Genomic DNA, 27,733 nt, shown 5'->3' with positions numbered 1-27,733 from the left:
ATTACTCTATTTATGTACATATTGGAACAAATGTATGATCAGTTTTACATTCTTCTATTTCCTGAACTTGACATGCCACAAATGGTGGTGGTCCTCTTTCACATATTAGGGAGTCAAAGATGGTTCTTAGCCTAGGCTAATGATGACGAGACAGGTATTATGGCCGGCTTGCACCAGAGATCAGACGCCAATAAGAAAATCACAAAAAAAATCTTGTTGGCATTCTGGGAATTGAACTTGGGACTTCATGCGTCGAAACATACGTTTCTACCCACTAGGTCAGGCCAACCCCTTAGAACAAACATGGTTATGAAAGTTAATGGTTGAAAATAAAGTTTGAACTAGTGCTACAGAAGTTGTTGGTTATTTAAAATATAGTGTAGGGGTATAGTTCTGATTATTAATATCGGTATTTCTCAACTAGGAGCTGTAAAATAATAATTAATAATTAACAAAATATAGTTATTACTAATAACTATATTGTAGTAAATATTGTATCATGATTGCACCTATAGTAGGTATATCAATATCTTTTATTTTTCACAATAGCAAAATTAAATTTTCATTTTCCATTTATACTATTGTAAAATTTTATTTCTTAAAAAAAATGTGCTTTCCAATATATAATTAATAGTATATCATTTTCACATTAAAATATATTTTATATATTTGTTGGAACAGAATAATAATCCCAATTTTAGTTCTTTTAATTTTAGACCCTCGTAAGTGACAATTCTTGTTTATATGGAATAATAATAGAAGAATAAAACAATTTTTTTTTTCATTATTAATTTTATAGAGTACTTTAAGTTTCTGGAAAGAAATTAAATGAAACATATTATTTTCAAATATTTTATAGAACATAACAAATCACTCTGTATATACAAAAATATTTATTTAATTTTTGAGTCAAGACTAAGTCTACTATTATATTAAATTATTTAGGTAAAATAAAAAATAATTGTGGGTATTGAATTATTTTTATCTATTATTACTCATTTTATCTTGTTTATTTAATATATTAATTAAGAGTAATATTGTTGATCATTTATTTAAATGAACTAAGGTACTATAATAAAGTAAAAATTTTCAAACACCTAAATAATTCTTCATTTGTATTACAAAAAGTTAAGCACTATTTATCACTTGGTATATTAAACTTTTATTTAGTATAATAAAGGAGTAGTCTTAGATTTACTGTTAAGTCAAAGAATATTGTATATTTTCATTAAAATATAATTTTAATTAAAACCTGTATAGCTGAAACCTTTTACTAAAAAGGTCACTTCTGGAATTGAAATCTTTAAAATACATTGGAATCAAAAAGATATCCTTAATACATTAAACTAAAAAGTGTTAATTAAAACCCTTAATAATAAAATAAAAATAAAAATAATGCTTCATTTAGGTTTTTTATTTTCTATATAAATCTTATCAATTGATTATAATTTTATTTTCATTGTTAATTATAAATATTTATATCAAAGTAATTAACATATCTTTATCAACCGGTATTAGAATTGAAGTTAAAAAAAAAATAATTAAAATAAAAACAAATTTAATTTGAAAACTGAGAACTAGTTTGAAACAGAAAAAAAGTGTTTAAAATGATTTAAAGTAACCAAAACTTATAAAATAAAAAACATTCCAGTCTGGTTGTTCAAGTTAGAATTGAAGATTATTTGTTATTTATTGATTTTTAAATTTACATACAATCCCTGTCTAATGTTGTATATATATTTTCTATAATTAAGTTAGTACTTCAAAAAACTTAATTATCTTTTGCTTTTTCCATTTTATGTATTGTTTAAAATAATAAATATTTTGCGTTAAAAATTTGTTGTTTTTTGTTTATTTATTTAGAGTTTGTTTATGGATATATTTCACACTCATTGTAGAGTTTATAAAATAATAGGTTAAAATTGTACTTAGTTGAACATATTTATTGAATATATAAAAAAATGTTGTATCATTGAGTTAAATTTTGAGTATTAATGTAGTTTTGTTACTAGTATTATTAATATATATTTTTTTGTAGTTAATTTTTTAATTTTTAATTTATATTAATTTAACTTTGAAACCCGTATTCTTAATATTTCTTTTTTAGGAGCAACCTTTATTATTAGAGGAATTATTAGAGCAAGAAAAGCGTGAACAAGAAAAAAGACAAAATTCTGATTCATCAAATGTTGTTAGCAATGTTTCATCATCAGGTTCTACTCTTCCTGCTTTGATGAGTGATGCTGATTTTGAGCTATTACGTGCTGATGTTATGAATTCATCAACTAGTAGTAATGCAATTGCTTCCCCACCTATAATTCAGCATGGTAATTTTTTCTTTAATTAATTGATATCAATGTTTTTTTATATGCAAATTAAATTTCATAAATAATATTTGAAATTAGGTGGTGCTTCTGGAGTTTTACAACATCAAATTAGTGACCAATTGCAAATGCAAAGACAAACATATGTGCAAAGACCTACACAGCCTTCTCAAAATTGGAATCAAGTTCAACAAATTCAAGGTCAGTCTGGTGTTAAGCAACAATTTTCTGAGCAGCGTTAGTATTGAATGAGTTGGATAAATAATATTTATATTTTTTTAATTTAATATTCAATAATTGAAGTTTAAAAATATTATATATTTTTTGATAGCTTTAAAAGTTCCAATTTTTAATGCTCCAGTATTGACACCACCTCCTCAACCACCAGATGTAATAGCTACAGAGCAAGATAGACAATTACAGCACACATATGAAGTGTGGCTAAATGAACAAAGTAATATAGTTACTAAACAATTAAAACATTATGAAAGTGAGGTTCAAAAGTTGAGAAAAATGAAGAAAAGTATGAATAGTAAACAAAGAGTAGCTCGAAAACAAGGCAACGAATTGTCAGATCATGATACAATAGAATTGCAACGTATAACTGCTGAACAACAAGTTTTACAAAAATTATTGGAAACTAGTCGTAAACAAAATAAACAGCATATGGCCATTGTTCAGGTAAATTGCAATTTATGAATTTTCTTATTTATTATTTGTAGGTTTTATAGTAGTTACATTTTTATCTAATTATTTTTTAATTTCTAAATTTCAACTATATTACATAATTTTGAATGAGTCAATTAATCAAGATTTTGTAATCCTATATAATTATATCAGCTCTACATATAAATTATCATGAAATTTTAGTCACTAAATTAAATAATATAATTTAATAATAATATGAATTTTTATTTTTTAGTTAGGTTACTAATTGTACTATATTTACATAGTACTTCAATTATCACTAAGAATCATTAAATTAATTTTCATTAACTGGAAATAAATTTTAAATTATGTAATTTTACTGTATTTCTTAATTAGTCTTTATTTTTTTTTATTATTATCTCTTAATCTTTACTTACTTAACTCGTTTGTGAGCTTTAAAAGTTAATTATAGACAATTTATTCAAAGGAATACAAAAATAAACATCGTCCAGCTACTGCAGAAAGTCCACAATCTCCTAATGTTATGATGTCCCCTAGTTCAACTGGTTCAATCCATCAGCAACAAAATTCTATGTCTCCACACAATACTATAACAACTCCACTGTCTCAGGTATAATTTAGATGTAGTAGTTTATTTTTGAATAATTTATTGCCTTATTTTATCCAATATTAATTTAACCACATATTTACCTTATTATAGGAATATTATAAAAAATAAAAATTTTTTGCAAAGAATACTCTAATAAATCTACTAATAACCTAAATAATTCTTCAATTATGTATTAAAATGTTTGAAATAATTTTTAATATTTTAATTTTATATAAACACTGGCGATAATGAGCTTTTTTGTGACAATTTTTAAATATTAAGTTTTTAAAAAACAAAATTTTTTATTCATATTCAAAGATATTGTTACTAAACTCTGCCATTAAAAAAAAACTTGAAAATCAAACATCGTTATGTAATTTTTCAGTGTTTTCTTATACAGAGTGTTCAGTAAGTAAGGAAACAGGTAAATTCTTATGAATAATGAAAACATTAGAAACCTGTTTCTTTATTTACTGAACATTCTATATAAGAAGATTATTTTAATCTTATAGTTAAGTAAACGTTGTCATTATTATATAAATTAAACTTTCGGTTGCAGTGTGATGAAAACCCATACAGTCCAAATAATCCTCAATCGTTACCATCACCTAGAGCGAGTCTTACTTCACAGATTCGTAATCCAGGACAATCTAGTCCACGTCTTTCAAATTTAAGTCCAAGTAATCAAGATCAATTATCAAGGTAAGTTGTTAATTAATTAGTTTTATAGCATAAATTTGATTAATTTTATCTAATTAAATTAAATTTTTACTTTTACAGACATCCCGGAATGACACCTATAAGATTTGTACGTTCCCCAGATGGCTTAACATTAAGAGCACGGCCAACCCTTGTATCATTACAAGGTCAAATGCCATCTGCAAATACGTCAAATACATATCAGGGTTCTAAAGTTGTAACAAATGTTACTATAAGTCAGAATTCTCAAGTTCAACAGTCTCAACCACGTCTAACCTTCCAACAATTAACTCCTCAACAACAACAGCTTATTTTGCAAAGGAAACTAGCTCAAAAAGCCATACTTATTTCTCAACAACAACAAGAACTGAGTAGTTCATCAAACCAAGATCCTGTTGCTGTACAACAAAGACAAATGGTGTTATCGCAGCATAGACAATTATTACTTCAACAAATTGAGCAAATTCAGAAACAAATGAATGATGGACAACAAAACCAACAACAGAGACAAATACTTGTTCAACAAGCTGTTGTGGGTAGCCAAGACGGTAAAACAGAACTAACACCTCAACAAAGACAACAAATTGTTATTCAAAGGCAGAATATAATACTTCAACAGCAACAACAATTTCAACAGTTGCAACAACAAAATATTCCTCAGCAACAGCAAAATATTTCTCAGCAACAGCAAAATATTACACAGCAACAGCAAAATACTCCTCAGCAACAGCAAAGTATTCCTCAACAACAGCAAAGTATTCCTCAGCAACAGCAAAATGTTCCTCAGCAACAGCAAAATGTTCCTCAGCAACAACAGTTTCTTCAGTCTCAAAATAATCCAAATCAACTACATATGCAAACACAAAATAGTCAAAATGCAATACAATTATCACAACCACAACAGCAAATTCTTCAAAATAATCAAAATCAAATGCATTTACCATCTCAAAATAGTCAAAGTTCTGTTCAACCACAACAACAAATACAATCTCAGCATCAACAATTACAGTCTCTTCAAGTGCAACAACACCAGTTACAGTCACAACAAAACCAACAACAGCAAATTCAATCTCATCAAGTTCAACAGCAAAACCAACAACAGCAAATTCAATCTCATCAAGTTCAACAGCAAAATCAACAAATGCAACAACAACAAGCTCATCAAGTTCAACAACAAATTCAACAAATGCAACAACAACAAGCTCATCAAATTCAACAACCACAACAACAGCAACAGATGCAACAAAACCAGGGTCAGAAACTGTTTCAACATCAACAGCTTCAGATACAATTAGCCAAGCAGCAACATATCATGGCTCAGCATAATGCTCAAATTCAGCAAAAGCTAGTACAACGTTCTCCTCAACAGCAAAATATGATGCAAGCTCAGTTGTCTCCACAGCAGCAGTCTGTTTTATTACAGCAACCTCAACAACAAATAATCAAACAAGAACCAGGTGAAATTGTTAACCCAAATATATTGCGACAGCAGCAGCAGCAACAACAACAGATATTGTTGCAACGACAGCAACAATCGAGATTTCTTCAACAACAACTTATATCACAAGGAAAAGTTACAAGACAGATTGTTCAATCTCAACAACAATCTCCAATACATCCACCACAAAGTCCAAATCAGCCACCATTATCACCAATGCCACAGAGTCCTGTTCCAAATAATCAGCAATATTGTCAACCTAATAGTCCAATGATATCAGCACAGTCTCCAATGCTGTCACAAAGTCCACAACAATTTCCACAGCCTGTTCAGTCTCCTAATTCTGTACAGTATACTCCAAACTCTCCAATGCCATCTCAAAGTCCTAGACACAATCAATTTGTTCAATCTACCACCTCTCCATTGATGCCACAAAGCCCAATGCTTCAAACATATGCAAATCCACCAGCAACTTCACCATTTACTCAACCTCCACCTAGTTCACCCAGCCCAAGACCATCACAAAGTCCTAGAAATAACCTTGGTCCACCAAGTTCTCCGATGAGTCCAATGCAACAGAACCCATATATCAGACCAACAACAAGTCCAATGTCTGCTAGAAGAACAAATGTAGGTAGCAGTCCATTAATGACTGATCAACAACAACAACAGCAGCAGCAACAAGAGTTAAGAGAAGACATAAATGTTCCATCTGATGGATATCAATATACTAAGTTAGGACTTCGAGGTGGAAAGAACTTTATTCCGCCTAAAGATTTTTATTACTCTAAGTTAGGCCTTAGAGGTGGTGTACCAATGTGGAGTACAGGTAGGCAGTTTGTTAATAAAGATACACAAGATGAGGTTACCAGAAGTGTATTTAAAAGCAATGATATGCCTTTAAATGCTATACCAGTATCAAAAGTATCTTCATTAGTTTCTTTAGAGTATGGTGATTCTGACGATGAGGAATCTAGAACACCTCCTATAACAACATCATCACCATCTCCCTTACAAATATCTAAACAAAAAGAAGCTCCAGAAGGAATTAATACAGATCCAATGATAATATCTACATCACCAAAAAATGAAGAAAATCGAAATCTGCCTGTTTATAAAGATGTTAATTTATTAGATAACTGTAAAAAAGATAGTTCTGAATTAGATGATCTACAAATGATATCAACTATACACATGACTATGGACCCTGGACAAATATCATTGAATTCTAGTAGAGTTGGTGAAGAACTCTTAGAAATTGATAGAGAAATTAATTCTCCAAGTCTTCTATTAAATGAAAATGATGATAGTATACTTGGTGGTTTACCAAAAGATGAGGCTTCAGAAATGAACCGATTAATGTTTTTTGATGAACTTGGAGATAGTATTAAATGTGATCAAGAAGAAAAGAGTGGTTCACCAGAAAAACCGGTTTTTAATTTAGATAAACTTCTTAATGATCCTGAACCTCTTGCTAATATTCAAGTTGACACTAATAGATCTGAATTTCATAAACAAGATTCTAAAGATTCATCCCAAGAAAAAGTAGCGGAGGAAAAAAGAAGTAGTGTAAATCCAAGTTATTCGTTTCATTCGTATGCTAAAATTCCAAAATCTACCCCATCTCTACAACAATCAGTGGTTACACCAGTATCATCTCCTCCACTAAAAAAAGAAAATCATGTTGTGTCAGTTTTAAAAACTGATCAGACAGAAGAATTCAAAAAAGTTACTGATTTACTTCGATCTCATGGTACTGCTCAAAATAAAAACATTATAATTCTTAATCACTCGGATACACTCAAAGAACAACACATAAGTAAACAAAATGTTTTACTGGCAAAGTCTGAAAATCTTAAAAATTCTGATTTAGCACAAATATTGAGTAACATTATGTCACCAAAGCAAAAAGATGGCTTCATTAAAATTGAAACAACAAAATCAGATGACAATATAAAACATTCTACGATTGTTTTGCCTACACGTACTACTTCAGTGCTGCAAAGTCCATCACAAAATTTTCCCTGGGAATCTATTACATCATATACAACCACAACTTCTTCTTCAACACTTGCTAAATCAATTCAAATAATATCTAAATCTGAAGAAAAAGAATCTAAAACTTTTTCTCAGCTACCAATAGTAACAAGTGCTTCTAAACAAGATGTTCGCACTCCAAAAATTGTTGAAGAATCTCAAAATGTTTTATTAAAACAACTTCTTCAAAATACTGCTTGTGCAAATCAAACACCAACATCTAATGCGATTAGTTTACCGATTGTGCCTTCTCTTGAAGCTCAACTTGCTAGACCAGTTTCTCCGACTCCCCCATTATTGTTTCCATCCCTTCTTTCACCTAAAAAGGAAGAAAATGAATCATCTAATACTCAAGTTTCAAAAGCAGAATCAGAATCTCCAAAATCTACTAATATTATAACACAACAGTCAGAAATTTTAATTTCAACTACTCAATCTTCTACTTCTCTTAACACATTACCATCGCAGCCACAACAGCAATCACAATTACAAACACAGTCTAATAATCGGCCTGATTTACAACAATCATTACAAACTCCATCTCTTACAATATCACAAAGTCAAACACAGCCGCAGCTATTAACACAATCACAATCTCAAGATCAGGTACAAATCCAGTCATTACAATCACAAACACTAGTACAATCAAAATTGCAGATATCAGATAAAACATTAACTCGCCCACAAACTCAATCACTTCCAGCAAGAACTCTAGCTACAACAGACTCAATTATGGAATCTATAAATGCAGCAATTAAACAAGAACAATCTGAAGATGATAATAAGATTGAAGTACCTGTATCAGCTACTAGGTATAGCCCTGAGAAAGATGTTAAAAAAGAACTTATGTCATCAGATGAGTTAATCTCACCTCAAAATTCTACTCGAAATGTCGATCCCACAGACATTGGAAATCAAATTAATATTCCAATAGATATTATGAATGTAGACCCTCAAGGTACATTCTTAAAAAAATTTTTTTAGTATTTTTATTTATGCATATTATTTTTAATAGATCAAAAACGAATTAAACGTAGACAATATTATGCCAAACGTAGACAGAGTCAGGGTAAAGATGTGAATTCTACAGTTATTCCAAAAAAACGTCATAGAAAAGTAGTTATATAATTATAGTATTTTTGAATTATGTGTAAATTTACTTGTTTAAATAGGGTTCAAAACCTGATGAAGATTATGATTCATTTATTGATGTTCTTATGTCACAACTTCGTCAACTTCAACCAATGAGTGTAATTGAGCCATCTTTAAATCAAAATTTGACAGCCTGTCCTGTTTATGGTATTGGTGATATTGCTAACCAAAATGAGTTAGTATAATATAAATTTTATAAAAAATATTTAAGCTAAAAATATACAGGCTGATTCTTTTAATACTGGTGACTCAATTTTTCTTAAAATAATAATTTATGTATGAATTTTTTTTAGCTTTTGCTAGTTACATATATATCTTTAATTTATCTGTTATAAAATATTTTTTATGTTCATCCTATGTCTTATAATGATGTAACTTAATTTTGTTAACTGGCTACATACATACTTAACTAGATTATAAAATAAAAAATGATCAAATGAAAAAAATGATTGGTTGATAACATCTTTTGGACCAGTACTTTGGATGTAATTAACATCTTTACACCAAGGTGGAAGGCGTTTGCCCATGAAATTGCTATTAATAAAAATAGCAGCACCTACTCCTCACCTCCTGTTATTACTTTAAATTATTAACTTCAGAAATACTGGTCTAAAAATTATTATCAACCAGTTATTTTTTTTAATTAAATTATTTTCTATTTTATAGAATAGTCCAATTTACATGTTGTTATTTAAAAAAATAAAGTTAAAAATCCTATGAAACATAAGAGATGAACATAAAAAATATTTAATAACAGATGAATGGAATTACATATGTAACTAGCAAAAACAAAATAAAAATAATTATTTTTAGAGAAATTGAGTGGCTAACATTAAAAGACTCATCCAGTAGTGCCTATTTATAGAAAATAAAATTTATGTTACCTTGACCATGATTTTAAAGTTAGAAATGAAAGAGCTTAATTAGATTTCAGCTAAAATAATAAATATGTATAAACAAATATTAACATTGCAAAAAAATTGTTGATGATTAAAGAGCTTAATTTACAAACCGATATAATAGAAAATAGTTAGTTTCAAAATCAAACTAATACAATCAAATAATTTATATAAAATAAGTTTTGTCTGACAATAACTAAAATTAATGTGCAATTCGAGTTTGATTAAATTTTTGGATTGTTTGATTGGATTTGGTTTTGGCTGAAAAATTAAAAGTATAGCCATGTCTAATTTTGTTTATAAGTTCAGTTTGACCTCAAAAATCAGGGTTTGTAACATCACTAATAAAAATACCAATTAAAAACATAAAATTCTTACATGAGTAAAAAACTATTAAAATGTCTTAAGTTATTATTTTATTTCATAACTTTTACTTAAACAAATAATTCTCTATCTAATAATAAAGTTAAATAAGATAGTTGCTACTAATTTTGTGAGTGTGTGTGTGTGTGTAATTAATTCTTTTTATAAAATAAATTATTACATGGTTCAATTTTACTACTAGAGGATGTCACCAATGGGTAACACCTCAGTAAATTATGTTAAATTATACCATAAATTTTTTGAGGTAAAATAAAATGGTTAAATATAAAAGTATTTTTACTAAGAGAAAAAAATTGTTCTGCTCTCTACAATTAAAGTTCAATTTTTTTTTGTAAAATTTAAATGCAATTCATATAATATAATGAATTATAAATAAATTAAGGTTGTAGAATATAAGAAATACGAATTTTATCTAGTAGTTTTTTTTAAATACTACTGTTATTATCTCGAAGAAAATATTTTGTTAATGGTACTTAGAATTTGAAGTAATATTTATTACTAAAAAAAATTTTCATTGTTTAATTTCAGTTTTAAAAAAGGAGATTTGAAAGGTGAAATGGGATTGTCTACTTTATCAGGTGAAAGTGATTATTATAATACAAAACCTTTTGGCGATTTATTACCTGTATCACCATTACCACAACCATCAACTCAAAGAGGATTTTATAATGAAGAATTTATTCCTCTTAAATTTGAGTCTGATAGTAAGTTAACCAATATTATTTTATTCAGACAATATGATTTCACTATTACATTGTTAATATTATACCAACACATAATTTCTATTTTTTTTATAATTTTACTGTATAATAGACTATACTCTTTTTTAAATTTCAAATTTTTTTTAGATGACGAAAAAAAGTTTGAAGTTGGGCGTGATCGAGATGATACACCTGATACAATAATGAGTTCTTCTTCACCAGAATTGGTAGCATGTGAAACACCACCTCATTATCCTGGTACTTAAATATTTTATTTTGTCTATTTTATTTAACATTTAAATTTTTTGTTTTGTTTTAAGGGCTAAAATGTTTTGATGATGATAGTGATTCAACAGATACTTTGTTAAATTTTACACGAAATATGTCACCTGTTCATCAGCTTGTAGCACCATTAGCTCTGAAACCACGACCAAACTACAAATTTAGTATAGAAGATGATAAAGAAAATCAAGGAGGACGACCTAGCTCACTAACTCAAGTGGGAAAAACACCCCCACGAACATCCCCCGTTCTACCATTAAGAGACTCAAATACCATGACAGTTACATTAACTATAACATCTGAAGCAGCTGATGATATAATTGGAGTTCTACAGGGTTTAGCTACTTTACTTGATTTACCTGATATTACTAATTATAAAGTCACTGAAAGAAGTGTTACACCTATGTCTCATAAATTGGGACTCTATAGGTCTAAAACTAAAGATGGGAAAGAAGGAACACCAATAGACATTCAGACTATTTTAAATGGCTTTGCCAAATTTTGTCGTCATTGTGATTTAGTAATTTTGAATAATTTAGTGAAGAAAAAAGCTAGTGAAATTCCATTTTTAATTACTGAAGAATGTGCTGATGAGATATATTTTTGCAGTACTCTTTGTTTTCAAACGTTTGCTTCATTATTATGTCCACCTTCAGAGTCTAAAGATAAGGCCATAACAATTGTAAATCATTTGTCTGAAGGTTCTCCTCCTAAACGTTTGAAATCTGACTGTGAAAGTAGGGCTATACTAGAAACTGAAATAGTTGAAAAAATGGTAAGTTAAACTAAAAATATTAGAGTAAATTAGTTAATGGTATTAATTCAATATATTTTTTAGGATATTGATGAGCCTATATTAAATGAAGATGAAAACAAAAATGAAGCCATAATTGATGATGGAAAGGCAACATTTAAAGGAACCATTTATAGACGTTGGAATACAAGTAGTGTTCCTGCTCCTTCTACTAAGCATAAAAAGACAACTGATAAAGAGTTGATGGAAGTATGAATTGCTTTTGTTTTTAATTTCTAAACTAAAACTAACTACTATTTTTGTTATAGATGCTATTTCGTATGGGTATCACAGTTATATCTCCAAAACAACCAGAAGACAAACGAATGTGTTTATTTTGTCACCAGCTTGGTGATGGTGTATCTGATGGTCCATCTAGGTATATATAAATTAATATAGAATTAAGAGACAAATTAGGTTTTAACCAATTCATGTATTGTAGGTTGTTGAATTTTGATGTTGACAAATGGGTACATTTGAATTGTGCTTTGTGGTCGGATGATGTGTATGAAACTGTTAATGGCGCCTTGATCAAAGTTGATATAGCTTTGCGTCAATCTCTTAGTGTAGAATGTATAGTGTGTCAACGACCTGGTGCAACATTAAAATGCTTTAAACATCGCTGTTCATCAAATTATCACTTACCTTGTGCTGTAAAAGATGATGCTGTATTTTACAAAAATAAAACACTGTATTGTAGTGGTCATGCTCCAAAGAGTGATAAAGAAAATGAACTCACGACATTATCAGTTCATCGTCGAGTATATATTGACAGAGATGAGAATCGACAAGTTGCTGCTGTAATGCATCATTCTAGTTCTCATCAATTTTTAATCCGTGTTGGGAGTTTAACTCTTCTAAATATTGGACAATTATTGCCCCATCAACTAAATGCTTTTCACACGTCAACTGCTATTTATCCAATTGGTTTCAAAGTGGTAAGATATTTTTATATTTATCTTTAAATAGCTCCTCTAAAATATATTTTTTTTAATATTGAACTATTACAATTTTTTCAAATGAAGGTAAGATTGTTTTGGAGTATGAGAGTGCCAAATAAGCGTTGCAGATACATTTGTTCTATTCATGAAATTAACGGTCGTCCTGAGTTTAGAATTGTTATTCAAGAAGCTGATCATGAAGATTTAGAGTTAAAAGATTCAAGCCCTAGAGCAGTCTGGTCTAGAGTTCTATCAGCCATAGCAAGTATGAGAATTGCTAATAACATTTTGAAACTCCACCCCCAGCATGTAAGCGGTGACAGCCTTTTTGGGCTTACTGAACCAGCTATTGTAAGAATTTTAGAAAGTTTACCAGGTTAGTATTAAAATTAATTAAAAATATTTTAAGATCATTCAAAAATGTGATTTTGTAGAAGGAATAGTTCCAATTGAAAGTTTTCTCTTATGTCATTCTTGGAATATTTATAATTTTTAACAATAATACTAATGTAAATTAGTGTAGTCCTTATTTTTTAACTATCAAAATTTGATACCAAATACTTGGCATTTTATTTTATATGATTAATATAAATTTTTGATAAAGTTTAATAAAGCGTTTGTTTGTTTGTAAAGCGTTTAAAAGTTTGATAAAGCGTTCTAGGCCAAATCCTTCATGTTCCTCAAATGATTTGAAAATTAGGTGTACCACAAATAAGTATAGAATTGTAGTTTTTTATTTAATGGGATATATACATCTCATTAAATGTTACACATAGAAAAAATTGTACAGAATTAATAAAGTAGCAAATAATATCAGGAAAAAAATATTAAGGCAAATTTTTTCCTTGAATATTGAATGATTTCCAATCATTTATCAATAATATTTTAGTGACTGAATAATATGATTTTTAATCCTCTACAGGGACATGAGAAAGTTGAAATTTTTGTATAACAAAAAATGTATTTCAACCTTTTTTTAACACGCTTATATTAGTTTCACCTGTATGTATGTATGTATGTATGTATGTAACTCTCAAAACGCCACACGTTATCGCATATTCCGTCGTCTAGACTAGACTGTCATAACGCATTCACCCCTCCCCACGCCTCGCTCACCACACGACGGCACACTATTCCTATAAAAATTTATTTTTAGTTATCGTACCCGTACACGCGTGCTTGTCATCAATATTATATATATATAAACAAATTTTTATTTTGACTGACCAATACCGCCCGCGTCTAATGCGCCTTACGTATATATATTTATATATTCCTACCACCGTTTATACCTCAGGTATAACGTTAGTCCGACCCGCCCGCCCACAAAATACGGTTATACCTAGTGCATGATACGTTTACGTACTTAAGTCGCTTTACTTGTATATATATATATATTCTAATTACTATTAAAATTTATTTATTAACACGCTTTATTCTAATTAAGAGATATAAAGTATTCATTCCGATTACGAGGGATGATTTCCGTATCGTCATTTTTCGTCACTACCTCCACGTTCCGGGAGTGAGTAATTTACGCGCCTGCTGCTTTCTTTGGATGTGGTAGCCGTTTCTCAGACTCCCTCCCCGGAATCGAACCCTGATTTCCCGTTACCCGTAACAACCATGATATTGATAGTAACTACTATCATAACATGAAACTAAAAAGTAAAAAATAAATATAGTTTAAAAAACTAAAAAAACACGCTTTTAAAGCATGTCGAACTAAATAGTTAAAAATAATTTTTAAAATAAGTTTAAAATAATTATGAACAAAAAATACTAGTATTATTGTGATAAAAGCGTGGGTGCCTCAATATACGAAAAATATGGCACAAAGCACCCACGCTTTTATCACAATAATACTAGTATTTTTTGTTCATAATTATTTTAAACTTATTTTAAAAATTATTTTTAACTTTTTATTTCGACGTGCTTTAAAAGCGTGTTTTTTTAGTTTTTTAAACTATATTTATTATACTCAGAATTTTTTATGTATTTTTGAACATATTTGGTGTATGTAAAATTTATCATTATCACAAAAAAGATATTTGTCAATTCTACAAAAAATTTGATTAAATACTTTTTGTTGCCAAAATTATTTACTGCTATATTAATTATGTGCAATTTTTCTTATGTGTAATATTTAATAAGAGACATATAAAAAACAATAATTCTACCCTTATTTGTCAATTTTCAGACCCTTTGAGGGACGTGAAGGAGTTGACTTAGAATAGTCAAACTTAATTAAAAATTTGTATAAATTATATAAAATAGAATGACAAGTACTTGGCATTAAATTTTAATAGTTGAAAAATAATAACTGCTCTAATGTATACAAATTATTTAAATTATCCTATAATTTTTTTAACTACTTGATGTCTTTTAAAATAATAATTAAGTTAAGAAAATTATTTTTGATATTGATAAGTGTCATTTATTTCTTGTTTTTTAGTGATTATTTCATCGCTTATATCTTATAAGGATGTTAATATATTAACTATCAATATATTTAACTATCTTATAAAGTAGACATTTATATAATTAAAAAAATGACTGATCGATAACAATTTTGGACCAGTATTTTGAAATTTTTAATATTTTTTTACCTAAACAGAAAGAGAATTACAGTCGAGAAATATCTAATAATAAATATTATCATACCAGTGTATCACTTCCAGTTTATATTTTAAAACTAATAATTTCCAAAATAATGGGTTAAAAGTTTAAATTTTTAATGCATTGAGTGTTGGGTTTGGTTGGGTCCAATTATAAATACTAATTTTAGATAATAATATATATTCTTTTTTTTTGTTTACTCATGAAAATTTAAAAAAATTACATTATTTAAAAAATTTTATGGATATATCAATTATTATTTTTATCTTTTATTTGTAAATATAATTTAAAATTACTACTAATAATATTTATTAGTAATATATATTTTGTTATAATAAAGCTTAAAAATATATTTCAATTTTAACAGTATTATATATATATATATTTATATATCATTGATTTTTAATTCCTTTACTGTGTTTGTGACAAATAATTAACTTAATACAGGTGTTGAAACACTGACTGATTATCGTTTCCGTTATGGACGTAATCCACTTTTGGAATTACCTTTGGCAGTTAATCCAAGTGGATGTGCTCGATGTGAGGGTCGCCGAAGAGTAGTTTTACCAGGAAAATTACGATCACACATACCTCGATCATTTACTTCTTCTCATGGATCATCCTTACTTAGTCAACTAGATCTATCAGCTCCTCCAACATGCCCTTATTCTAAACATTTTGTTCATTCCAAGTCATCTCAATATAAAAAAATGAAGCAGGAATGGAGAAATAATGTTTATTTAGCCAGGTTAGATTCTTAATTTATGGTGTTTTATTTTATTATTAGAGATTTTATGTGTCTATGGGTTGTGAAAAAAAGACGTGTGTCTGATAACAAAATTTGCGTTCATTTTATAATCACTTAAGGTTTCTATTAAACAGTATAATTATTAAGAACTAGTTTATGCTTAATCTACAGAATAGTCCTTAATGATTTGACTAATTTAATAGATTTTTTTTTATTAAAATAAAAGCTGCAATAGCATAGACCTTTGCCTGTTATTACATGTATATCACAATAAAATAGTTATTTAATTAATTAGAGTAGGTTAACAATGATAGTGAATAACTGTTGGTCATTAGCACATAAGTTACACAGATATTATATTAAGTCAAATAGTTTGGTAGCCTTGAGGCTAATAGCTTTTGATTTACTAATTATACTTAGTTTTATTTTCTAATTATTATTTTACTTAGAACTATAAAAATATCATTAGTAATTTTTTAATTTATTGAACAAATTTTTTTTTTTTTTTAAATTTGCAAAAAATGTAAGATCAATTTTTTGAAGTAGGTTTCAAGAAAGAATTTGGTAAAAAAATATCTTATTATTGTTTAGTAGTAAATTTTAACCCCTGACAACAATCTATAAAATCTATAATATGAGCAACAATATTTTATTTACCTCTTTAGTAAATATAAAAATGCATTTTAAAACATATAATTATTCTCATAATGAGGAGTCAGAACCCATATCCTTCCTATAGGCACTGCTTGATTAGCATAGTGTTGATGTATTTTAAAAGTAACTTCCAAAAGGACTTATGAAAATACATGTTTTATACAGTTACTGATGGTAAAATTACTTCAATATCAAAAAATAAAAAAAAAAACTATTAAATGAAACAATTAGTTTGCAATCTTGTTTCTATCAAAAGTTATGTAATAGTGAAAAATAAGCATTTATCTCAAAATTGCTTTTTTCTATATAAGCCCTTCTTGAATTAAACCATTTAATTTTCATTGAAAAACTTAGTTAATTCTAACCGGTCTACAATGTAAAAATATGCTTAATTTATCCTTTTTTTACTTAGATTAATATTTAATACTGTAAAATAAACACATAATAATTAATACTTCACAAACTTTAAATTTCTATAGACATTGATAATATAATTTTTTTTCTTAAAATTTACTCTAAAAACTGGCTATTCTAATTTTTTTATATATTTTTTGAAAATCTAAAAAAATAAAGTGCATTAGGTATCTAGTAGAGTATTTTTTTGTTATTTTCTCAACTACGCATCAAAGTTATAAAGTTTTTTTTTTCAATTAATTAAAAAGAAAACTAACTAAAAATATTTAATTAATTAATATTTATTACATTTGTCAAACATTGGAAATTATCCTGTCTTAATCTAAGAGAAACAAAAAAAAAAAAAATTGTAGATTTATTATTGTTAAAAACTAAGTTCTATTAAAAATAAAGGTTTTTTTCTGTAGTTGAAATATTATCTTTGTAATTTTTTAGGTCAAAAATTCAAGGTTTAGGATTGTATGCAGCACGAGATCTAGAAAAACACACTATGGTTATTGAATATATTGGTGAAATAATTCGTTCACAATTATGTGATTATCGAGAAAAATTATATGAAGCCAAGGTAAAATCTATGTTATGATGTAATTTTTTACAAAATTTCTAAGAATTTGTTTTTTTCTAGAATCGAGGCATCTATATGTTTCGACTAGATGATGATAGAGTGGTCGATGCAACCATATCAGGGGGTTTAGCCCGTTATATTAATCATTCGTGTAACCCAAACTGTGTAACTGAAAAAGTGGAAGTTGATAGAGAACTACGGATTATTATATTTGCTAAACGTAGAATTGCTAGGGGCGAAGAGGTATAGTATATATTTTTTATTTAATTTTTTGATGAATAACCATATGAAATATTAATTATTATGATTATTGTTTTGTCAGTTGGCATATGATTATCAGTTTGATATTGAAGATGATCAGCATAAGATCCCTTGTAATTGTGGAGCACCAAATTGTCGCAAGTGGATGAATTAAAAAAATTATGGCCATATAAGTATTTTACCATTTTTTTTGTACCATATTGCAATATAATATTAGTTATAATTACTGTTATATTATGTAATGCGTCTATAAATTATACACAATTACTGTGATAGGATCAAATTTTACACATATATATCTTATATACATATTGATTTGTAAATAATTAGTACTGTTTCACAGTATATTATTTTTGTAATTATCACATTATTTCCATTGAATTATTGTATAAATTATCACTGAGGGACAACAACAAATAATGATCTCTTTGTTTGAGACAAGACTTAATTTTCTAGATTTCTGTTGGTGTTTATTTTATTTACATATATAAACATATATATATATATATATATATATATATTTCATGAATAAAAAACAATATTTGGGTGTTGGTGTAGGAAAAAATAGAGTGGGCATTTTGTTTACCTTTTGTTCTGTATTTGACACATGCAATTTAGTCAATTCTTTTTCTTTTATTTTTAATTTATTATTATTTTTTTGTTGAATGCATAGCCTACTGTTGTTATTTTTTATTTATTCTTCAAATATTTATTTCTTAAAAAATTAGTAATTTTATTTTTGTTTTGTTTTTTGTGTCCAAAATAATTTAACATAATGCAATATGTAATTAATAAATAAAAATATTTTTTCTACTTAATAACAAATGTAGTTGACCATTATAAAGAATTTGTTAACTTATTTAATTAAAAATAAATTATATATAAAACATGCATTTATATATAAATATATATACAGAATATTCAATAAGTAAGGAAATAGGTCAGTTGTTACAAACAATGTGAACAATTAAAAACCTGTTTCCTTACTTACTGAACACTATATGTATTTGTAATTATGAATGTTATATGTGTGTATTTTATAAACACATTTATTAATATAAATATGTATTCTATTTTAATGTAATTTATAATGTTTTATTTATATTATACTAAGTGTAAATATTTATTATTTAGTTCATTGTAACTTAGTATACTATAATCTATACCATTTTAGGTAATTTTCAGTTTTGTTATGACTTACACCATAATTTTGTTTTGACAATTTTATTGTAATTAATATACCTAAATACATTCATATTTTTTGAATTATATATTTAATATAGTTTAAATAGTTAATAGTTTTTAAAAATGAATTATTATTTAAGTTGTTAATATAAAAATTTCTTTTCTTAGTGATATGTTATTAATTAAACAAAGAAAATTTGGATAATTTATTTAAATGAATTACTTATATTACTATGTTTTTAAACTGATACATTTGAAATTACTAGATTCAAAAAATTTTAAATAATGAAAAAATATAAAAATTTATTTTATTCTAAAAATTTTAACTTTGCCTTTATCTAAGTATAAAAAGAGCTATGAAATTTTATAGTAGTCCAATAATTTTCATTAAATTGAAAAATTTGGCAATTATTGTTGTGTGGATATTTAATGATGAATTGAAAATTGTGTTTTAACAGGAGATAGTTTCTGATTGTTAATTCTCTTATACTACTAAATGAAAACTAAAATATAATGTAATAGATTACTTTAAAATATTGTTTTTTTTTTTAAATAAAACTTTATTTATAAATCTTAATGTAAATCTAAAAATAGCCTAAATCTTTTTAGTTTCATTCTCATTTTATTATATTTCTTATTTAAAAATCCAATTTTACGAAATAAATAGTTATAACTAAATTATGACTATTTTATTGACAGTAATTTAAGAGTTTGGTAAGCTGAGCTATTATATTTAGATTGGCTTTACCTAGTGCTTATATGGGTTTTTCAAAAAGTAAGAAAACGGGTTTCTATTTTTCTAATTGTTTGTAACAATTGACCTGTTTTTTACTTACTAAACACTCTGTATACTAAGTTAGATTTTTTTAGAAATTGTAAATTTCTATTATTTCAAAAAAAAAAAAAAACTACTCATAATATTTATTTTATTATTAAGTATCCAATGGAAAATAAATTTTTAATAATTCTGGTGTTTTATAATTCTTATTCCTATAAATATCATACGTCTCTTTGGAACAAATTTTCAGTAACGTGATTTTCAATAAGTTTATCTAGTTATTTTTTTTAATGAACATTAACTTAAAAAGAAAATATTAAATTAATCTTTTATATAATAAAGTAGGATGAGTCACTTAAAATATGTTGGTTATGCGATGTACTAAGGTGATTAATTTTGAACATTAATAATAGTAAAATAGGTGTGTGTGTTCTATTTGTAGGGTTCTTAATAAAATTAATTAAGAAAAAATAATTGTTTGGAAAAATATATAAAATAGCAAAAAAAAAAAAAACTGGGCAAATCAATTATTTTATTTGCAACTTGAGAACAGACCAAATATTGATGAACAATATTGTTAGTTTTAATTTTTTATCAAAATATTTCTATTGCTATATACTAGTATATCATACATAAATATCAAATCAAACAATTAACAATATTATTATAAAAAAAAACATACAAATCAAATCAAACAGTAAATATATGTTCATAAAGTTTTTTCTCTTTCAAGGTTTTGTACGTCTAAGTCGATATGTGTTTGACGAATTATGACAAGAAAATAAAAACAAAATATTATAAACAATTTTAATTGCTCAATAAGTTTTATTTATTAAATATTTTACATCATGTTGTCTTCGCTGGGTTGATTTACTTTACGCTGGTTGTACACTTCGACCTGTGAAAAAATTATTTTTTATTTGAAATATATCCAATAGTTAAGCTTCAATAAAAATTATTTTATTTGCACAGGATTAGTAGTGTATCCTAAAATGTAGGGGTTTTATCATCAAAATAATTTTGATAATTATTATTTCTGGAAATCATAATCTATAACGATCCCTTTACCATTTTTGTTTCATCAAATGACTTTTTCATTGAAAATATTCCGAATGATTACTGTACAGAAATAATATTAATTTTCTCTTTCAATTCATACGAACATGGATTATTTAATATTGTAGATATTATCTTTATAGAAAAGTGGATAAGGGAGTACTTTAGTAGGCATCTGTCCTAAGTAACTTAACAATTATCGCATACTTAATTAACTTCTTAGTTAAACTGATATAAACAATTAGGATTATTTTTATAGGAACCTCTTTGAATTGTTAAAAAGTCAAAAATATTTTCTAAGATACACATATTCTAATTCATTTTATTTACTAAGTATCATTTTTTTATTTAATGTAAGTTATTATTTTTTCAATATTATCTGCTGTACAACTTAATTTAGGATTAGTTTTAAATAACGTGTCTTAGATTCATTATAATAAAATTGTTCAGAATAGTTTGAAGCATCCTTATCTAGTTTTTGTAAATCTTGAAAAGACTATTGATAGCGCGCATGTTTAAATGTGTATTTTATTAATACATAACTTATTTTTTAAATTTAACAAAAATTAAATTATATATTTAACACTATATCATAATACAACAAACATAACCATATAATATTGTCACTTATATGTTAAACCTATACTAAAAAGCGGATTAGGTGAACTTTTATTTAACATAGAAAATAGGTTTAGACTTGAAATATAAATTTTAGTAGAATAATAAAATGTAATTAAAATTTGAAAAGGATACGACTTATTTAGCTTTTCAAAGTTTTTCTCTGAGATATATAAAAATAAAGAAGTCGAAAACTAAAATTCTTGCTTGTAGTCGAAACGTAGCTAAGCCAGATATAGAATTAGAAAATTCTGTTCCTCTTGTGATGGACAAACTTATATGCATTTTTATGAAAAAAAAAAAATTTTAGGGGAGGGGTGAAATTAATTAGACTTCCAAAAATTGTAATTAAACTACACCCGTAAGAGAAAATTCAGAGAAAATACTAATTGGTTGAGATGAGACACTAAAAACAAGTTTTTCTATATAAACTATAACATAATTTTTGTGCTTTTAAAAATATTGATGTATCAAATTTTAGTTAATTTAAAGCTTTCTTCTGTGAAAAAGGTAAATTACGCCTAAAAGAACAACGAGCGCTCTCTCCGAAACACATTTGACAGTGACTGTTATAAATGGTAATAAAAAGGCCTAATATATATGACTTTAGGTGGCACACTTAGTATAATTCAATAATAGCGCATAATCAGAATTTTTTTCGGGTGAGGAGGTTTATAATTTCGAGTATAAACCAATTACTAAGTTAAAGTTCAATTAAAGTTTTTAGCTTAATTGAAATATTTAGATTTTATGGTAAATTAATTTTAACTCAATTTCTCTTTTGTTTATTAATATGACAACGTATATTTTTCGTTATTTTTAATACTCACTTATTAATAATAATTAATATTTACTTATTTTTAATGAACTCATAAATATAACAGAAATTCTTTTTATGAAAAGATGGCGAATTTTTGAAAAATTTTTATTATCGTTATTTTTATGACGAAATCGCTTTATTTTTTCAAATTATTCAAGAGAAGAAAAGAATACATTATTTTGTATAGCTAACAATAGATGTAAGTTTATTATAGGTATAGCTTTTCAATAAATAATAGAAATTATTTATTTATATATAATATATATAAATTATATATATATATATTATTTATTAATGATAGAAAATATTTAAAATTATTTATCAAAAATCACTCAAAATCATCATTGTAAGTACGTATAAAAAAAAAAATCTGAAGTATCTGAAGAGATACGAGGTTTTACTATATGACATAATTTTCACTAGTTTACATAAAAATAAATAAATTTCTGGAAGATAAAATAATATAGAATCAATCCAAAATTTCTTTTATATTTGAATAATTAAATATATTTTATTATATAAAAAAAAATTTTGGAAGGAAAAAATTTAACACCTTATAACAGTTTTGTCAACCTATCAATAAAATATTTTTGTAAATTACTAATACTTAACTAAACTCGTTAAGTTAATGAGATTTTGTCAACATAATTTTTAATTCTATTTATTAAAAAAAATTCCATTTATTTATTAGTAATATTTTTTAAAATTAATTTGATTTTAATGAATTAAAAAAATCATCAACAGCCTTGAATCCCAAATAATTTTGAAGTATTTTTTTCTTAAAATAAAAGAAAATTGTTAAGAATTTCTAAAACTAAAACTAAAACACTCACAAGACTTAGTCACACATTTATAAACACACATTGATTATCAGAGGACTTATTTCGTGTCAGGATACCCACTATTATAATATCTAAGTAAATGGTATCTTTGTATTACTGTGATCATTTTACTTTTTGACTATCATAGCTTTGAACGTAATTTTTTATTATTATTGTATTTAAATTGCCTACAACGAGTGCCGTTTAATAAGCATTTTAATACATTTTAGGTATAAAATTAATATCTTAAAGAAACCTTTCTAACTTCGTTCTACTACTATTTTTTTTTAAATTGATATATATATATAAATCATAACTCACCCATTTTTGCCAGAACGGTGTAAAATGAGGAGAACTTGATTTAACTTGAAAATATTTGTTAATAATATCGTCTATTTGTGATGCTTCCTCGTTAGTTGTTGGCCAATCTTTCGTCGTGGGCTGTTGCATATTCCCTTGGAACGACCTTTTACCAAATCCGCCATAACAAGAATGACCAAACATAGCACAGCCGCCTAAAACAATAAAAAATTTTTCGATTTTCATTATTATTAATGTATTTTATTTAATGTAAGTAGTAATCAACCCGACTAAGATTTTTAGAAGTTCAGTGTTAACTTAATCAACTTCTATTTATGACTTGTGTCAACGTATTACAATCATTTAAATATGGATTTACTCTAAATGTTTATGGAAAGGTCTTAGTGTTCTATTTATATTATTATAAAGCTTTTTTAAACGAATAGAATCTATTATTTAGTTAGTCGAATTTAAATTGTTATTAAATAAATTAGTATGAAGTATTGTTTATATTTAATTAATTTTGATAAATTAATAATTTTTTTTAACTGTATTGTGAATGAAAACAGAACATATGCAAGTTTTAAAATGTTTAAAACAATTAATAGTAGCTTTATTATATAAACAATTCAATAATAATAATGTAAGCTGGCAAAATAATTTTTATTATTATATCATGACCAAGAAATAACTATAGTGAAATGTAATAACACTCTATTTTTATAATATAGCCACTGAGAAGTGTTATAAAGTAGTGACGCATTTTTCATATATACATAGACAATTTGGTATTGTATGCATGAAGAGATCATATATTAGATCCTCTACTGGCGAATTTTTAATTAGGTGCTCTAGATGAAAGCAGCGAGTCGGTTATGAGGCATTAGTCGACATTGTTACAGTATTGATGCCATTGTCTTGTTAAGTGTATTTTTCAAAGGAGCGTTTGGGTTATTTCAGTGTTTAAATCCCTGATTTCATTGTTAGTGTTTGCCACATGTTCTATTACGAAGAAAAAAACAGACGGATGCTGTTTGCTGTCAGAGTATTTTAATCGGATCAACCATTGACATATAATAATATGAGCGACCAAACGCATTTCTCATGATGCTTACTTTTGCGTTATAGATTCACGTGTTAGCATAAACGGTTTATCGTGTAGTTTTTAGAAGCCCAATAATACAATAATAATTATTGAAAACAACGGAAGTATTATATTAATATTTATATTACTGTCTATGATAGTAAGGATTGTTTATAACCAGGTGTGGGATTAATTTTTTTTTGAATGAGGTTTAAATATATTATTACGTTATCTTATAATTGAGTTTAACGTTATTTAACTTTTTTGTTTAACGTTAAAAGGGTTCGAAACATAATTTAATACCATTAGCAGTTTTTAATATAGGTAAAATATTATTTTATTTTTGTATAGAATTCTTTAAATATAGTTTGAAAAAAATTATTTATATTTTACGGTATAAGTTGTATTATATTTAATGATATTATACGTTTGTTGCAGGGGCGGACTAAGACCTTTTGGGGCCCGGGGCGGAAATGATTTGAAGGCCCCCCCCCTCCCGTAATTTTTCTCGTTTAATGGAGCTATGAGTTATGAAGGGTTCAATATTCAGAACATTCGATTAAACAATAGTTTTATTAAAAATACAGAANGAATATCCTCTGTTATATGGGCTGCTGTTTTACCATTCATAGGAAAAAAGCCCAAGAAAGACTCGCGTACTTCTACAACTTTTCCTTCAATATGTACATACCTTATTATTTTGCTCATTTGGTCGACATGACTACTATCTGGTGTGCTATCAAATAACATGCCGTAATATTTTGCCTTTTTCACATCAACAATAATATTTTCCAGAACGTGGTCGCCTAAGATGTTTATGAACTCATTCTGAATACCCTTAGATAAATAAGATGGCAGTCTTTTGGGTCCGCCTGCTGATTTTTCTAAATTCGTCCAATGTTCTCTCAAAACAGGATCATAGCGAGCCATTAGCTTGATTAACTCCAAAAAGTTTCCACGATTTTCCGATTCAAAATCTTCTCTGTGGCCCCGGAACGAAAGGTTTTGTTTTGCCAAAAAAAGCGTGATGTCCAATAGTCTGTGCAGAATATCACGCCATTTTTTAGTTTCAGAATTGATGACTTTTTCAGTGCTATGATCAATAGTTTTTCCGCTATGAAGCCTGACTGTCAAGGTTTTCCATTTCTCGAAATTTGACAAGTGTTCGTTGGACGACTCATGTTGCGTAACTTTCGGATTCAATTTCCACCACCGATCAAAACCAGAAACAAATTTTTTTTCTAGATCATCGTCCGTTGCAAAGATTCGACAGCAGAAACAATACAACTTATTTGTTGATAATGAAAAAACCATCCATTTTCTCAAAAATTTGGTTCCATCCGGTAAACTTGCATAAAACCATGAAGACGTCAAGCTCCTATTTGTTCCTTTAGTTGATTCTCCGACTCTTTCTATTGGCAAAAATGGTCCATCCTTGTTTTGAAATGTCGAACTACCGATCTGTATTATTTCTAGTCGAATGTCGTCTGGCATTGGCACCGGCCAAGTCGCTGCATCGTTTGAGAGAAGAAACTTTTCTTTGAAAGTACTTATTTCACCACCAAATGTAAATTCCTGAACTTCTTTTTCTTTTCCTTTTGCTGCTTCAGTTTCATCTATCAATAACAATTACAATCATATTTAAAAATATGATTTTTGAAAAATGCGAAGGTAACTAATATAAGCAAAATTCATCATCTTTAATACTATTGGATTACACAACTTTGATTAACGTGTAACATTTCATGACATCATATTTTATTATTTCGATATGAAAAATTATATTCAAGAATCAATATATTACCATTTACATTGTTTACTTCCAAGACTTCATTATTAGCATCATTTGATCTATCCTCGATCTGCTCTAAATCTGAAGATTGATTCTCATCTGTTTTCTTTGATGGAGTCACGACTTTGAAGAACTTATCAAGTTTGAAAGTCTTTGCCAAAACTTCTTGGTGACTTTTTTCTTTTTTTTCAGACACTTTTCTTTTTTGTGCTCCACTAAGATATGTCCGTTGGTTCTTGTGCTTGTCACTCATGTTTACAAGCAGCTACTTCATGTAAACTTCATGCAAACAGTTTATGTAAACAGTTTTAGATGCGTTTACATGAAGTTTGTGTCAATCGCGTTTGAGGAAATAGTTTGACACGTGTTTATATGATGTTTATGTAAAAAATGTACTGCCATATCGGTTTAAAAGTATCAAACAGTTATTTCCGAGTAAAATAGTTTGCGCGTGGTGGGACCGCCGGACCGGTTGGAAATTTACTCAAACAAATCATACAATACGAATACGACTATAATTGTTTCCTTATCGGAATAATAAAGTGCCCGTTTATCGATAAGGCGATAAAGCATCTATTTAATAATACTTTTTACAATGAATTCGGAGAAATACTCAAATACTGGATACGGCGATAATTCGGCATTCCGCTTTTCATATAACACATTCGATCGACTAGTGCGAGTGCGACTACTCGATTTTGCGATGCCGCCTCCTAAGAGTAAATGTTGGATTTTCATTTTCAAACACCTGATTCACGAAAAAAAATTTTTTTTTTTTATCTTGTGGGGCCCCCCAAATGTGGGGGCCCGGGGCGGACCGCCCCCTCCGCCCCCCCCTTAGTCCGCCACTGGTTTGTTGATATCACATATTTTTGGATTTTTTTGTTTTTCGTTTTAAAAACTATAATCATAACGTTATTCATAGTGTTTTTTTCTTTTTTTCTTAATGCTTACAATCTATTGTTAGATTTTTTCATATCGTTATATGGCCACCTACAGTGTATAGCATATAAAAAGTAATCAAAAATAAATCATTGGTATATAAAATTATTTTGTGTTGTACGTGAAAAAAAAAAAGAGTTAATTTTTGTTTGTTTACTATTTTTTAAG

General features: G+C 27.1%; 2 protein-coding genes across 6 annotated transcripts in view; one reads left to right on the top strand and one right to left on the bottom strand.

The window, feature by feature from the left end:
- LOC126903975 (histone-lysine N-methyltransferase 2D-like) overlaps nucleotides 1-18,439 on the top strand; it is a 39,558-nt gene extending 21,119 nt beyond the window's left edge. For 4 of the 5 annotated variants that reach the window (XM_050682573.1, XM_050682572.1, XM_050682577.1 and 1 more), the window contains 19 exons: nucleotides 2,108-2,327; nucleotides 2,406-2,561; nucleotides 2,656-3,005; nucleotides 3,460-3,603; nucleotides 4,142-4,284; nucleotides 4,363-8,714; nucleotides 8,772-8,872; nucleotides 8,929-9,083; nucleotides 10,720-10,895; nucleotides 11,040-11,150; nucleotides 11,213-11,949; nucleotides 12,013-12,177; nucleotides 12,237-12,346; nucleotides 12,410-12,905; nucleotides 12,993-13,284; nucleotides 15,975-16,275; nucleotides 17,779-17,908; nucleotides 17,969-18,151; nucleotides 18,231-18,439. In XM_050682573.1, coding sequence (XP_050538530.1) covers nucleotides 2,108-2,327; nucleotides 2,406-2,561; nucleotides 2,656-3,005; nucleotides 3,460-3,603; nucleotides 4,142-4,284; nucleotides 4,363-8,714; nucleotides 8,772-8,872; nucleotides 8,929-9,083; nucleotides 10,720-10,895; nucleotides 11,040-11,150; nucleotides 11,213-11,949; nucleotides 12,013-12,177; nucleotides 12,237-12,346; nucleotides 12,410-12,905; nucleotides 12,993-13,284; nucleotides 15,975-16,275; nucleotides 17,779-17,908; nucleotides 17,969-18,151; nucleotides 18,231-18,323 — 8,415 coding nt within the window. In that variant the 3' untranslated portion in view covers nucleotides 18,324-18,439. The remainder of the gene's footprint in view (nucleotides 1-2,107; nucleotides 2,328-2,405; nucleotides 2,562-2,655; nucleotides 3,006-3,459; nucleotides 3,604-4,141; nucleotides 4,285-4,362; nucleotides 8,715-8,771; nucleotides 8,873-8,928; nucleotides 9,084-10,719; nucleotides 10,896-11,039; nucleotides 11,151-11,212; nucleotides 11,950-12,012; nucleotides 12,178-12,236; nucleotides 12,347-12,409; nucleotides 12,906-12,992; nucleotides 13,285-15,974; nucleotides 16,276-17,778; nucleotides 17,909-17,968; nucleotides 18,152-18,230) is intronic. The other variant, XM_050682575.1, reaches the window with a different exon arrangement.
- A 6,938-nt stretch (nucleotides 18,440-25,377) lies between these two features.
- LOC126903938 (zinc finger MYM-type protein 1-like) lies at nucleotides 25,378-27,477 on the bottom strand. Its single transcript, XM_050682518.1, has 2 exons — nucleotides 26,636-27,477; nucleotides 25,378-26,447 (listed from the first exon to the last, which is right to left on the bottom strand). Exons 1-2 carry the CDS (start codon nucleotides 26,874-26,876, stop codon nucleotides 25,378-25,380), a joined length of 1,311 nt encoding a protein of 436 aa, XP_050538475.1. The 5' UTR covers nucleotides 26,877-27,477.
- Nucleotides 27,478-27,733: the final 256 nt, after the last annotated feature.

The sequence above is a fragment of the Daktulosphaira vitifoliae genome, unplaced genomic scaffold (genome assembly GCF_025091365.1).
Source record: "Daktulosphaira vitifoliae isolate Bord-2020 unplaced genomic scaffold, ASM2509136v1 Scaffold_4, whole genome shotgun sequence".
NCBI lineage: Eukaryota > Metazoa > Arthropoda > Insecta > Hemiptera > Phylloxeridae > Daktulosphaira > Daktulosphaira vitifoliae.
Note: the sequence above shows the minus strand (reverse complement) of the source record. Positions and strands in the feature narration are given on the sequence as shown.